Below are 12749 nucleotides of genomic sequence, written 5' to 3'. Positions count from 1 at the left end.
TAGGGGAAGGTTGCCATAACGATGGCTAGTTTAACTCCAAAAATTTCATTATAGTCTTCACTTAAACTTTTATTGCATCAAAATAATTTAGACGAAGACTTTTACTCCTTATTGACCAATTTTTGCTTAACTTTCTTGTTATTTGTATACCTACACATTAATAAAACAGTATCGTATCTTACCCCTCCCCCACTAAGTGCTTTGCGGCATGCTTCATTTGGATTTATGGCGGGAGACTAGAAGCTTGACAACCTGTTGCTTGTTTTTCTCTCTTAAACTGCAATCTCTTGAGATAGAACATGGCTTATAATCGTGAAGAAGACAAGAATTATGAATATGAAACACAATTTTTTGGTTTTACGCCCAAATCCTTCGTGGATGGAGGTAAGATATTGAATTATTAAACGAAACAGTAGTGTTGTACCTTCAAATCGATAAGCTTAAACTAAATGGTTTGAAACTAACTTTTCTCTCTTTTTCACAGTTTACAATGCTATAAATGACTACGTCAGTGATTGTTTTATAGAACTCGAAAAGTTGTTAAGCAATGAGGTATGTTTTTGTCTTGTAAAATAAATGGTTGCATTATAAAATGTTCATCTTCTGGACAAACGAATTAAGCTTTTGTTTTCGATCTTTACTCGTTTATGCAGCCAACATTGACGAAAGATTGTACAGCTGAGCAAATACACCAGGTACAGTAATCATGATAAGATTTTAAGATGGTTTAGCAGTTACAAATTATCATGAAGGGGTTTGGGATTGAAGGTAATGCATTCCAGCTGTCACACCCTGCAGCACTCTTAGACTTCTATGTACTCTTGACTAATATAACACAGTCCTCCTCCTCTGAGAGGCTAAGAAAATCAGGACTTTTTATACCCCCTCCCCTAATACACACATCCATTCAGCAATGATTTATGATTTGATTTATGGATTCATTCCCTGTGAAGCACACCACAACAGCATACACAGCCAATTACTGTAGGCACATGTAGTAGCGTCTTCAGTGGAGTTTTTTACAGGCTGCCTTACATAGTGAAGACAGAAGGGCTGAGAAGACTTGAAAGTCTAAGCATTTGTAATTAAAAAGGCAGCAACTTGTGTTTGTTTGCTGAGGCTTGAACCATGACCTCCTGCACAACAGACTGACACTCTTACCAACTGAGCTATCCAGGTGGCAGTGTTTGTGGGATAGCATTCTCAGTACTGACCAGTGCTAACCATCTTGGGTTCATTGCATTATTGGTGCACAACACCCCACCAATACAGCAGGAAGAGTTGCATATAATTGCTTTTATTGACATTGTAGAAAACAGACCAAATGCTGTCAAAGTTTTATGAAAGTATGGATGTGTCATTTGATCGGCTAGAGGTGCGTATGTCTAGAGAATACAGGTAGTTAGTAGGGGGGGGGAGGGCCAGGTCAAGGAATTTCCACTGGAGAAGCAGGATGGACCTTACTTACGTCAGCAACCATATACTTTTATTCTCACAAGAATAAAAACCTTTGTTTAATCTGCATGAATTTATTCTTAAGTCATTTTGGAATATCATTTTTAAGCAGTTTTATAAGAGCTGCTCATTCGTTGCAATTCTAAGTACTAATATAGAGGACTTAATATATTTTCGTTAGGGAACACATTCAAACGTGAGTGTAGTTCTAAGGAAAGAGGCACTCAAAGTTTAGTATTTTGGATGAGTAAGGCTGTGTGATCAATTTCCTGAGCTATTCGTTCAGTCAAACCAATATCTATCTTGCATTTAGGTCATTTCCTTTGTGGGACTACCTCATAAACAGTTCTCCTATTGCCAATGTTTAGGATACATTTAACTATTGGAATAAGCTGATTTCTGTGGCGTGGATGTTTAGCCCCTTTATAAATACGACAGTTTAGGACAGTAAAAGGAGAGCTTGGACAAAAAGCAAGCTGGTCAAGCAACTAGAGTTAGGGTTCGCCCCAAGGGAAGTTAGCCTTGCCATCTCAGTCATGCTGCATTCCATTTTAATCCGTTTTTGCCATCTTGTCGGCTGGTGTCAGATCCTGGTATATATATTTTTCCAATTTTTATCTCTTTTTAGCGTGTTGCGCTCAGATCGCCCGTCATGGAGTAATTTTCTTTTCATAAACCATGGGATTCCACTAGTGTGTGTCTTTCATAGGTTACAAATGCAAGGCTACATACATTGAGTCAGTCAACAGAGCTGTCGTGTAAGTAAAGCCCATGGGGTCACAAGTCTGATACTAAGGTAATTTTGTATTTGTCTAGATATTTTTAATGCAGAACATATTCAAGATACCACCAAATGTCTTACTCCCTGAAGATAAGGTACTCATGTGTTTACTCATGTATACATAAGTATTTTTTTAAAACCTTAAAACCTTATTTAATACATTTGACAGCTTCTTTGTTTTTTCTTATAAGATACATGAGAGTCATAATCATACTAAAGATGAAGAAGTCAAAATGGACGATGAAATTCAAGAGCTTTTAAGAAAACTCAAAGCAGTAAGTCTGTCACTGTTTTTCTCACTCTTGGCATCAGGGTTTCAGCATCAGTATTTTCACTTCCCTCTTCTCTATATTATGTCAGTAGATTTGTCACTTATCACTTGCAGTCTTTAAGCACAATATTTCCATTTCTCTTCCCTGCATAATGCTGTCATTGGAACAGTTTTGTAATGACTGTGAAATAGACACTTTTCCAAAATGGCAGCTGCAAATTTGAATGAGTTAAAATTAAACTGAGAGAAAAACCAATACCAGCACTGAAAAGAGCACCTTTATTTCAGTAACCCTACTAAGATTCATTATGTCAGGTGACATATCGGCCAAGAAAACTTTAGTTGAAAATTGACAAAGCCACAGATGTTTGTATGTCTGGAGGTATAGCCGTCTATTATCAGTGCTGTATTTGTGCCTTGATGCGACCCTATGCTGCAACCATGTTATCTAGGATTTTTATTGGTTGACTTTTTCCTTTCTTCCTTATGTGATTGATTTGGCAGTGCATATGCCATGACCTTGGCATGACCAGGTCTGCGCCATGTTCATGCTGTATTCCCGGACGTATTTGATTAGATGGAGGGTACAGTATATTCTGGCACAGTGTGATTTGCGTGGCGCATGGCTAGCAGTGTCATGACCTTTTTTGTGCCATGAGCTTTTCACAATCTTAGGAAAACTGCTGTAATATGCCTTGTTTCCTGTGACGGAGACATGATCACTAAGTGTGCCAGACCCTTTAGCTTTCATATCGAGTTATGAGTAACATTTTTGATACAGGCGAAATATGTAAATAAAGCACTGAAACAAGAACAGAAAGAACTGGAATCAGCTGAAACTCAGGTAATACTGCAAAGTCTGAGCACTAGATGACAAAATCATAGCCCAGTCTGTCAGTAGATGCACCTAATTGCAAGAGTATTATACAGTAACAAAGCAAAACAGGAGTAAGTATTTCACTGTCTTGAAAGTATAGACTGACATTGCGAGTATATACTAAAACAGATATTTTCATCGATCTAGGGGGCTTTAGAATCGAAACGAATTTTCCTAATTTATTCTATATATTATTTTTATATGACAATGTTTTTGCAATTAGGTGTTATTATGATACGTTTACTGACAACCGATACATTACTGATACCTGCTTATAGGCTTGCATGGCTCATGACACAACTACTCCCATAGATTTACTAAGTACTTGCTTATTACCAGCATATTACATTAATTGCAGGTTGCAGAATGTGGTAAATACTTGGATCTCTTGGAAAAAACATGTCAAACTGGCTTAGGTAAACCAACTTGCAGTAGTAGAGTGTAAGCACTGTATCTCTGAAACAGTAGTCTAGTAAGTAGCACTATTCCCACAGAATAGCACAGAGCAGTATAAATTAATTCAACACACATGCCTCATATACTAATACTCATTAGTAGACCCTAACTCCATTGTTATCTTTTGTCTATTTGACTAAATACACTCAACAACAACGTTTATTTTACTCATAGGGAGAAGAGTAATACATAAAAACATTTAGTACTAGAAATCTATTTACAATCATGCAGGATATATATATTTATTTATTTACAAAGGAAAAAAAATAGATACTAGAATTAGTGTTTGAGCTTGAGGGTTAAGTTAACCATACGTTTTCTAGTTAACCCCCAGCCATTTTATGTTGTTATTTAAAACAAGTATAAGGAAGGAATGAAGGAACTCAATGACTTAGTATTTTTTATTTCATGGGTCAAATGCCTTCACTCTTTAGTACTGTTTACCAGATCAAGTCTGAACACTCTACTACAGATGTCAACAAACTTCCAACCACCGAGACAAAAAAAAAAACATGCCACTGAATTATGCGTCATAACATCTACAGTCACACCCAAAAGCATTGAAGTTTATCTCTTCACATAGGAAAATCGCTAAGCATGCTTACTGGCAAGACGTATAAAAAGGAAGGTAGAGATAAACATCAATGTTTTTGGGAGTGACAGTAGACATGGCATGTAATAGTGGCTGGTTTTTTTTTTTGTCTCGGTTCAGCAGTTCACTAACATCCATAATAATGTGTACGACAAAGTAAATGTTGAATAACATGTTGCATGATTTTGATACCTACTAGAGAGTACTTTCATTTGTATTGCTATATTATTGTTTTATAGGACTTAAAGAGTGCTTAGTATTCACCTGTGATCAAGCAAACAAGTTACATGATCAACTAAGCATGGCATTAGAGGGTGGAGTGCTTCCTGTCCAGGTATTGTGTCATTCAGAGCTACAGTAGAGGTCCACATCTGTTTTGGCTTCTCTTGGTTCTGTATATCTTTAGCTTTAAGTAAGAAGCACTGATATTCTGAGGGAATAAAGGGCACACCTTCAAGCACTTTATACTGTATCCTTGACTCGGGAGATTTGGGCAACCACTCCCTGCCTTATGGAAGTAAAATGAATTTCCTTTTTGTTATTAAAGCTCATATCAAAAGGTTCAAAAAAGCAATTTTTTCAAAAAAGATCAATATTAACCTCTCTGCCTCTCATACCACAGGAAACCCAAATGTCATGCAATATCCTGCCTTAGACCACAGGTAGCCCAGTGTAAATAAATGGTCACTCATTAACTTTTATTCTTTCTTTATTTTAAGGAACCTAAAGGTGAAAAAGCAAAGATTGCAAGAAAAAAACTTAAAATAGGATGAACAAATTTACTTCCTACTCACCATTTGTGTAAATAATGTTTAGTTTTTGTACACACGTGTATACTATGATTGTTTTTTTAATAATTAGTCTACTAATTAAATGTAAGTTAAATGACACAATTAAAAGATGAGTAAAACAAGGGGAAACATGTTTTGCATTCCAATTTTTATTGGCTTTTTCGGAAGAATACAGGTGCATAAAACAGTTGGTATGAAAAATATTTAGTAATTTTTTTTCATATATCAAATTGCAATTTTTGATTTATTTTTTTTTTTTTTTTTGCTTTTTGCTTCCTGAGGAATTACTCTGCGACTACACAAACCAAAGTCACCCAAGCCAATTTTCTTACAAATCTTTGAATCAGCCAATTGAGGGCCACAGGTTTGTTAGCATATTGCTATTTAGTGCTACCCTCAGTAAATAAAGAGTTTATTATTATTATTATATAATCACACGCCAGTATTAGAACAATGAAATGATTACAAATAAATTCATAACACAAGAAGAGTTTTTAGATTTTATTTCAGTTACAGTGGGACAATGTAAATGACAAATTTGTGAAATGTTTTGAATTTTTCCAGAACAAGTACCCCAGCGGCATCCATCCTCTTGCACTTCTCGTAAAGTAATTTGACAATATATAGACATACTACCGATTTTATATTATTTAGTAGTTATAGTATAGAGTACAACCATCAAATATAATATATATTTTTTTTATGTGTACAGCATTGTATGAATGTATTTTTTGAGGCCATAAACTTGTTGATATTTTATAGAACATTGAATTGTCAGAAAAGTTGTAACATGATGTCTGATGCTAAAACAGCTAAATTCCAATGATATTCTGTTTTAGTGATCCACTTATGAAATTTTGTTTTAGTGATCCAATTATGATATTTTGTTTTACTGATCCACTTATGATATTTTGTTTTACTGATCCACTTATGATATTTTGTTTTACTGATCCACTTATGATATGGAGAGGACCAAGACCCTGGGCAAAAACAAGAATATTTATCTTGTCGCTTTTTCTTGGATTTTTTTCAGCCTAAAATTCACTTAGCAAGATAAATAAAAGCAGTCAATTGTTTTGCTGTGTATATCTATCACATCCCAGTCACAATGTAACCTCTTGGTTTATAATAATTGCAATATTGTGTTAATCTAACATCCTCCCCAAGTCAGGCGCTGAACATGGTCAGTCTTTCTCTTGGTGGGTTTTATGAACCCAATAAATTGTAATTCTGAAACAGCTCTGATGAATCGAGCCCTTGTACTAGGTTAAGGGAAATAAACTCAAACAGAATGATTGTATTTTATCCACAAGCCTGGCCCTTTGTTAAAATTATAAGGACCTTCAAAAATCAACTCTTAATGTTTTACTAAGATTTCAAAGGATACTGTAGTTCTTCATTAGATTTTTTCTTTTTCTTTGCTGGAGTCTTTTTCTTGGAACTACATGAATCTGGATCTATAACAACGCTAAATGCCTATTGAACAAAGGAAAGTATTAAAATAAATGATATGGTTGCAAGTGACCGATCTTGTTTGAACTACTGACGGACTACATAACCAGCAGATGCTTATCATTTTATACTTTATCTCTGGACCAAAACTATCAACTGTCTTTGAACTTTAAAACCACTTGTTGATCATTGAACAGCCATCCACTGACAACTAGCCATACACCCACTGACCACTAGCCATCTACATATAGATCATTAGCCATCCACCCACTGACCACTAGCTGTCCCCTCACTAACCACTAGCCATACACCCACTGACCACTAGTCGTCTACATATAGATCACTTGCCATCCACCCACTGACCACTAGCTGTCCCCTCACTAACCGCTAGCCGTCCACTCACTGACCACTAGCCATCCACCGATTGACCACTCGCAATCTACCCACTGACCACTAGCCATCCACCCACTGACCACTAGCTGTCCCCTCACTAACCACTAGCTGTCCACTCACTGACCACTAGCCATCCACCGATTGACCACTCACAATCTACCCACTGACCACTAGCCATCCACACACTGAACACTCGCAATCCACCCTACCAACCACTTACCGTCCAATCATTGACCATTAACTATTTACCTACTCACCACTAGTATTTACCCACCTATTAATAGCCAACCAGACAATAGACTTGCTCCAAGTCTCGCTCATTATTTTTTCCGTTGGTGGGTCGTCGAATTCAATTTCAGCACTTTGGGTTCCGACAGATTTCCAAAGGGAATGGCCGGAAAAAAAGAAAAGCGAGGGAGACTTGTAAAACTCAGCATCTCATTAATATTGGACAAGTTGGCGGGACCTTTGATTGACATGATTGATATTGAGATCGAAAATTATTTGTCAGTGACTATTCATGCCACAGACTTCAAAGTTATTTGTAATAGGAGATGGCTCATGGTAATCTGAATGAAGCCGACAGGATTTGATCCCTAAATTTTCTTAGTTTCTCAACTGATGTCGCATTTTTTTTTTGGCCATTCCCTTCGGAAATCTGTCAGAACCCGAAGTCCTGAGATTTGAATTCGAAGACTTGCCAACGGAAAAAATAACGAGTGAGACTTGGAGCAAGTCTAACCAGACAACAAACACTGACCAATAAACCAAGCTTCTCTAACCTGTAACCAGTCATATAAATTGATCAGTCTTCCACACTCTAGATGAAGCTTGTAGGCAATGGATATGTCCGGTAAGGAGTCTTGTATTGTACCTGCATCAATCTCACAACACTCACACTAAAACAATAAACGTAAGCAACACAAACTAGTTCAAATATTTGTTGATGAATACAAATGTGACAAACAAAATAGAGTCTAACCTTCAAGTAATGATGAGGATTTGTCAAAGCAGTTTGGATGGCGACCCTCGGCATTCCTATGAGATGCTGAAGAAAAATAAAGTAAATTAAAAGGATGAAAAGGGGAAGAAAGGAAAAATGAAAGAAATTGCTGGGTTCCCAACCTGCTTTACAGCTGTTATCCCATCAAAGTACATGACTTCATGTAAAGGCATATTTTGTGGACAAGTAAGGTACTCCCTGAAACACATTTATATCATCATCACCATTATTATTTACTACCATCTCTGCAGCAAGCAATGCCTTCCTTTTCGGAGTACCACACAGTAGAGGTAGTATTATCACTGAATAATTAATGAGGATGGAGCAGTGAAAAACTGGTGGTTTTCATACAAGAGGGGTCCAAAAAATAATAAAATATCAAAATATATTATTATACGTCTACCAGAAGCAGAAATCGGGAAATGAAGAATAAATTTTTTCATTTTACCACCACGTGTTGCTTTTTTTCTAACTTAAGTTCCAAAAATGCTTTGGGCCAGCCATTTTGTCCACTCATGCTTTACAAGCTGCATTCCCCACTCAGCTGGCATTGATATCATACAAAACAATTATGATGGCTGGAATTTTATGACAGATCCTCACCTAAAAAACTGGTTCAGATATTCAACTACTTCTTGTCTAAGCTGATCAAATGGTGAATCCTTGCGTTTCTGTTTGGCAGCAGTCTTAAGTTTCTATATATATTAAATATTAATAATTCATAAGGTCATAAACATCATTTGTTTGTTTATTCATTCTTTTAATTCATTCATTCATTTTTGGCTTTATTTCTAAAATAAACATGAAAAAATACCAGCATGTCCAAATCATTACCTCTTGAAGTTCAAATCTGCTGAGTATTTTTGGTGTGGTTACTTTTGGCTCTACTGGGGTCGTGGTTTCCTCTGTTTGCTTCACTTCTGCAAGAAAGTTTTTGAAAGATTCATTGAGTAAGGTGTGTCATCCTCTAAAACATTTATTGCTTCAATGGCTTTGAATTTCCAGGGGGTGGAGAGTAACTGAAGTGAGTTTACACTAAAAGTATGTTAAATGAGTAGTTTTTCCCCTGAGGTTCTTGGAGGTAGGATTTTTGTTACCATCAAGTGTCCTGGTGGCCGGCCATCGAGGTGTGATTAATTTTAGTAAATAAACAACAACAAACATCAAAGACCTAGTTACTTTAAAAAAGACATACCTCCAATTTTCTCAAACTGCTCTAAAAATGAAGTCAGTTTATCTCTGTGATTTTCTAACTCTTTACAAGATCTAGAAGAGAAAAGTGAAAATTGTGTTTTAATATTCATACACCTTCATCAATATTATTAGTTCAATATAAAACCTTACTCTTTCAAAGAAGATGTTAAGATCACTACACATTTCTGAAGCAGTAGAAGTAGTTCATCTTTAGCATATACCCTGAAAGGGAATCAAAGATGCTCAAAACAGGCCCGTCACTAGGACCTTGAAGGGGAGGTTAGTTTTTCTACCAATTTTAGTTATGCCATTTCCCTAAAAAAGTAGAAAGGGGGAGGGGGAGGGGTTCGTTAGAACCATCGAACCACCTCTGGTGATGGGCATGAAATATTGATACATGACAGGTTATCAAGACAAAGGAAAACATCACTTCAGCCCACATATCTTTCATGCCAGATGGGAGTAAATTAATATTTGATTAAATAAAGGTAAAATGCAAACAGTTTTTGAATAATTATTACCTTAATAAGGAAAGGGATTCTTTATACTGTTCTTGCTCATATATATTACTGTTTAAACACAATTCATACACATCTCGTACCTGCATTTAGTCATAGATAGTTAACATCATTTACTTTCTACAACAATTTACAAATGGAAATAAGTCCACAGGGATGGACCCAGCAGGTTTGTTTGAAGGTGAGTTGACATAGCAAATGGTACTGTTGGTATGGAGTATGATGAATGTTTAATCTATTAAAGGGCATTACGTCAATGTTACATATACTGAAACTAATGCTTGGACATGACAATGTCACGATCTGAGTATATATTTCATGTCTATAAACCTTTTTTTCAGTTATATGAAATCTGCTCTTACTAGTGCTCTGCTTACCCTTTTCCCCAGCAGATGTTTTGGTAGGTTTGCAGTTATTGCATGTAAGCAATCAAGGACAGGAAAGAAATACTTGTGATAACAATCAAACTTAACCAGTAACTTGATGATCACGTCCTGGAGAAATTAAAACCATAAGAAAAAGTGAGAGAATGGAAAATACTAAATGTAAATGAATGGGACAAAATGGTTTTGGGTGAATGAATGATTGATGGGATAGAATGGGACAAAATGGTTTTGGGTGAATGAATGATTAATGGGATAGAATGGGACAAAATGGTTTTGGATGAAATAATAATAATAATAATAATAATGATTATGATTTATATAGCGCCCTTTTCTATGTGGATATAATCAAAGGCGCTTTACATGGAGTTGTGAATGACAGACTGCTTTATGCAATTTACAAGCATGAGAGATGGTTAGTATGAAGTGTAGGCACTGAGGGTGGTCAATGCCAGGGTTTCCTTTTACCGCCTTAATGGTTCTTTTATGTCCCCCATTTTACTGTAGGTTAGGAAGGGTTAGGAGACAGGGCCTACGGTTTAAAGTCCTTGTGCGAGAAGACTTGAAGGTCTAACCATTTGCAGATATTATTACAAAGGCAGCACCTTCTCCTCAGTTATTTTAAGACCCCGAGTGTTGGTCCGGCCGAGGCTTGAACCATGACCTCCCACACAACAGACCGATGCTCTTACCAACTGAGCTAATGAATGAATGAATGATGATTGATGGGATAGAATGGTACGAAATGGTTTTGGGTGAAGGAATGATTGTTGGGATAGAATGGGACAAATGGTTATGAGTGAATGAATGATTGATGGGATAGAATGGGACAAAATGGTTTTGGATGAATGATTGATTGATGGAATAGAATGGGACAAATGGTTTTGGGTGAATGAATGATTGATGGGATAGAATGGGACAAAATGGTTTTGAGTGAATGAATGATTGATGGGATAGAACTGAGGAAGAGTAAATGAGTTAGCCATGCCCTGACCTTGATCAGCCCAGACGTTGTTTTAGGGTATTTATTAGGGTACTTTTACTCATTCAATAATATTATAATTATAATAAATTCTTTCTTTTTTTTTTCAATATTATTTTACTTATTAACAAACATAAATCATGAGTACACATAACAAATAATACAAATAATTACAAATAGTGGTTACAGATGGTGCTACGGGTTTACTTGTCTTAATTCAGATAATAGTTCTTGAAGATTTTGATATTTATTTACATGAGAGTGTAACTTGCCTTTTTTTCTGGCAATTCTTCTTTCTATTTTTGTCATATTCTAAAAGTTTCATATGAAATACAATTGCCTTTTGTTCATGAAAGCCCTAGCACCAAAAATACTTTTAACTCCGCAATTAGACATACAAAATACAAAAACCATAGTCCAAATGAGAACGAGTTTGGCCAGTATTGAAAGTGATGTCAAGCTCAATTTTTTCAATACTGCTGGGAATTCAGAAACAATCAGCTATTGTACTACAACTATTATTGAAATTGCCCAAAGAGTTTGGGCTATACTACGATTGCCCAAACCATTTGGGATAACTATCCTTTGGTATCTGTAGTATCCCTAACGTTTAGGGGAATACTACGGAAAGCCCAAGTCTAAAGGGCTTTCACGGGAAAAGCCCAAACCATTTGGGCCATGAATGCTGAAAATCACGGCATGTTGTTTTCATCAATCAACACTTATGACTCTTATTACTAGTAAACCAAATGTTCAATTACACAAAAACAACACTGAGCGAGTGCTGGAAATATGTATTCGTTTTTTGTAGAATTGCGTATCGCTAAGTCGATATTTCTCCATAGAAACGAATCACGTATGAACATACAAATTTATTGTTGCAATAGCTTGCAAAGCACACCGCATTGGGCCCTCCCGCCTAAATGTCAAGTTCAAATGTTCACGCTACCATCTTCTAAATAGCAATCACTGTTGCTTGCCTTTATTGAAGAATTATTGTACTCACTTTATTAACCAACCATTTAACCAAAATAGCTACAACAATCTATCGATAATACAGTCAAGTCATTTAAATACAGTCAAACACATTTGCGTTTCCAATTTTATCTCTGTTACATCGAATAGGACAGCTCTAAATGATATTATCTTACTTGCTAGGATTACCCGTACTTTGCAAGACATTCAGTTACGAGTGGATCCGCGACTTCGACACTTTTCCATCGCAGAATATTATAATTTGCTCCATCAATGAAAAAAACTCCGCACGCTGTCTATATATCGCGGTGAACTGCCCCGTATCGAATTACATGATTACAACAACAGCAACCAAGCGACAATTTGCCGCTAGTCCCTTCACTGTCCCTTAAACACTAAGGGAAACATATAGAAAAGCCCAAACGATTTGGGATTTCGATCACGACTAGTCTCTGACAAGTAGCAGTCACCGCTTGCTGATCAAAGTGTAGCGTTACTGTCCCTAAACAAATAGTGGAAACATAAGAAAAGCCCAAACGATTTGGGATTTCGATCACGACTAGTCTTTGACAAGTATACAGTCGCTGCTTGCTGATCAAAGTGTAGACGTCATTGTTGTTCAAAAG

The 12749-nt window shown here is 36.3% G+C and overlaps 2 protein-coding genes across 2 annotated transcripts in view; one reads left to right on the top strand and one right to left on the bottom strand.

The window, feature by feature from the left end:
- The first annotated feature begins 209 nt into the window (after positions 1 to 209).
- Positions 210 to 5345, top strand: LOC116302636 (protein MIS12 homolog). The gene is made up of 10 exons (XM_031711973.2): positions 210 to 384; positions 485 to 552; positions 654 to 695; positions 1313 to 1375; positions 2272 to 2331; positions 2428 to 2511; positions 3289 to 3351; positions 3743 to 3800; positions 4672 to 4766; positions 5152 to 5345. Exons 1-10 carry the CDS (start codon positions 300 to 302, stop codon positions 5203 to 5205), a joined length of 672 nt encoding a protein of 223 aa, XP_031567833.2. The 5' UTR covers positions 210 to 299; the 3' UTR covers positions 5206 to 5345.
- A 366-nt stretch (positions 5346 to 5711) lies between these two features.
- The window catches only part of LOC116302633 (origin recognition complex subunit 3), a 35007-nt gene continuing 27969 nt past the window's right edge, over positions 5712 to 12749 (bottom strand). The window contains exons 14-24 of the mRNA XM_031711971.1: positions 10161 to 10277; positions 9787 to 9866; positions 9416 to 9487; positions 9267 to 9337; positions 8906 to 8991; positions 8675 to 8766; positions 8194 to 8269; positions 8051 to 8116; positions 7851 to 7967; positions 6611 to 6699; positions 5712 to 6479 (exon numbers count right to left, since the gene is read on the bottom strand). Coding sequence (XP_031567831.1) covers positions 6374 to 6479; positions 6611 to 6699; positions 7851 to 7967; positions 8051 to 8116; positions 8194 to 8269; positions 8675 to 8766; positions 8906 to 8991; positions 9267 to 9337; positions 9416 to 9487; positions 9787 to 9866; positions 10161 to 10277 — 972 coding nt within the window. The 3' untranslated portion in view covers positions 5712 to 6373. The remainder of the gene's footprint in view (positions 6480 to 6610; positions 6700 to 7850; positions 7968 to 8050; positions 8117 to 8193; positions 8270 to 8674; positions 8767 to 8905; positions 8992 to 9266; positions 9338 to 9415; positions 9488 to 9786; positions 9867 to 10160; positions 10278 to 12749) is intronic.

The sequence above is a fragment of the Actinia tenebrosa genome, unplaced genomic scaffold, assembly GCF_029948245.1.
Source record: "Actinia tenebrosa isolate PJP-AT-01 unplaced genomic scaffold, QUT_ActTen_1.0 PGA_scaffold2__45_contigs__length_23673736, whole genome shotgun sequence".
NCBI classification, from domain to species: Eukaryota; Metazoa; Cnidaria; class Anthozoa; order Actiniaria; family Actiniidae; genus Actinia; species Actinia tenebrosa.
The sequence above is the reverse complement of the archived record's forward strand: the minus strand, read 5'-3'. Positions and strand labels throughout refer to the sequence as shown.

Excerpts from the sequence above, each read along its gene's own strand:
- LOC116302636 (XM_031711973.2), top strand. The coding sequence starts at position 300 with ATGGCTTATAATCGTGAAGAAGACAAGAATTATGAATATGAAACACAA. Across the intron at positions 1,376-2,271 it reads TGTCATTTGATCGGCTAGAG|ATATTTTTAATGCAGAACAT; the intron begins GTGCGTATGTCT and ends GTATTTGTCTAG. Across the intron at positions 4,767-5,151 it reads GTGGAGTGCTTCCTGTCCAG|GAACCTAAAGGTGAAAAAGC; the intron begins GTATTGTGTCAT and ends CTTTATTTTAAG.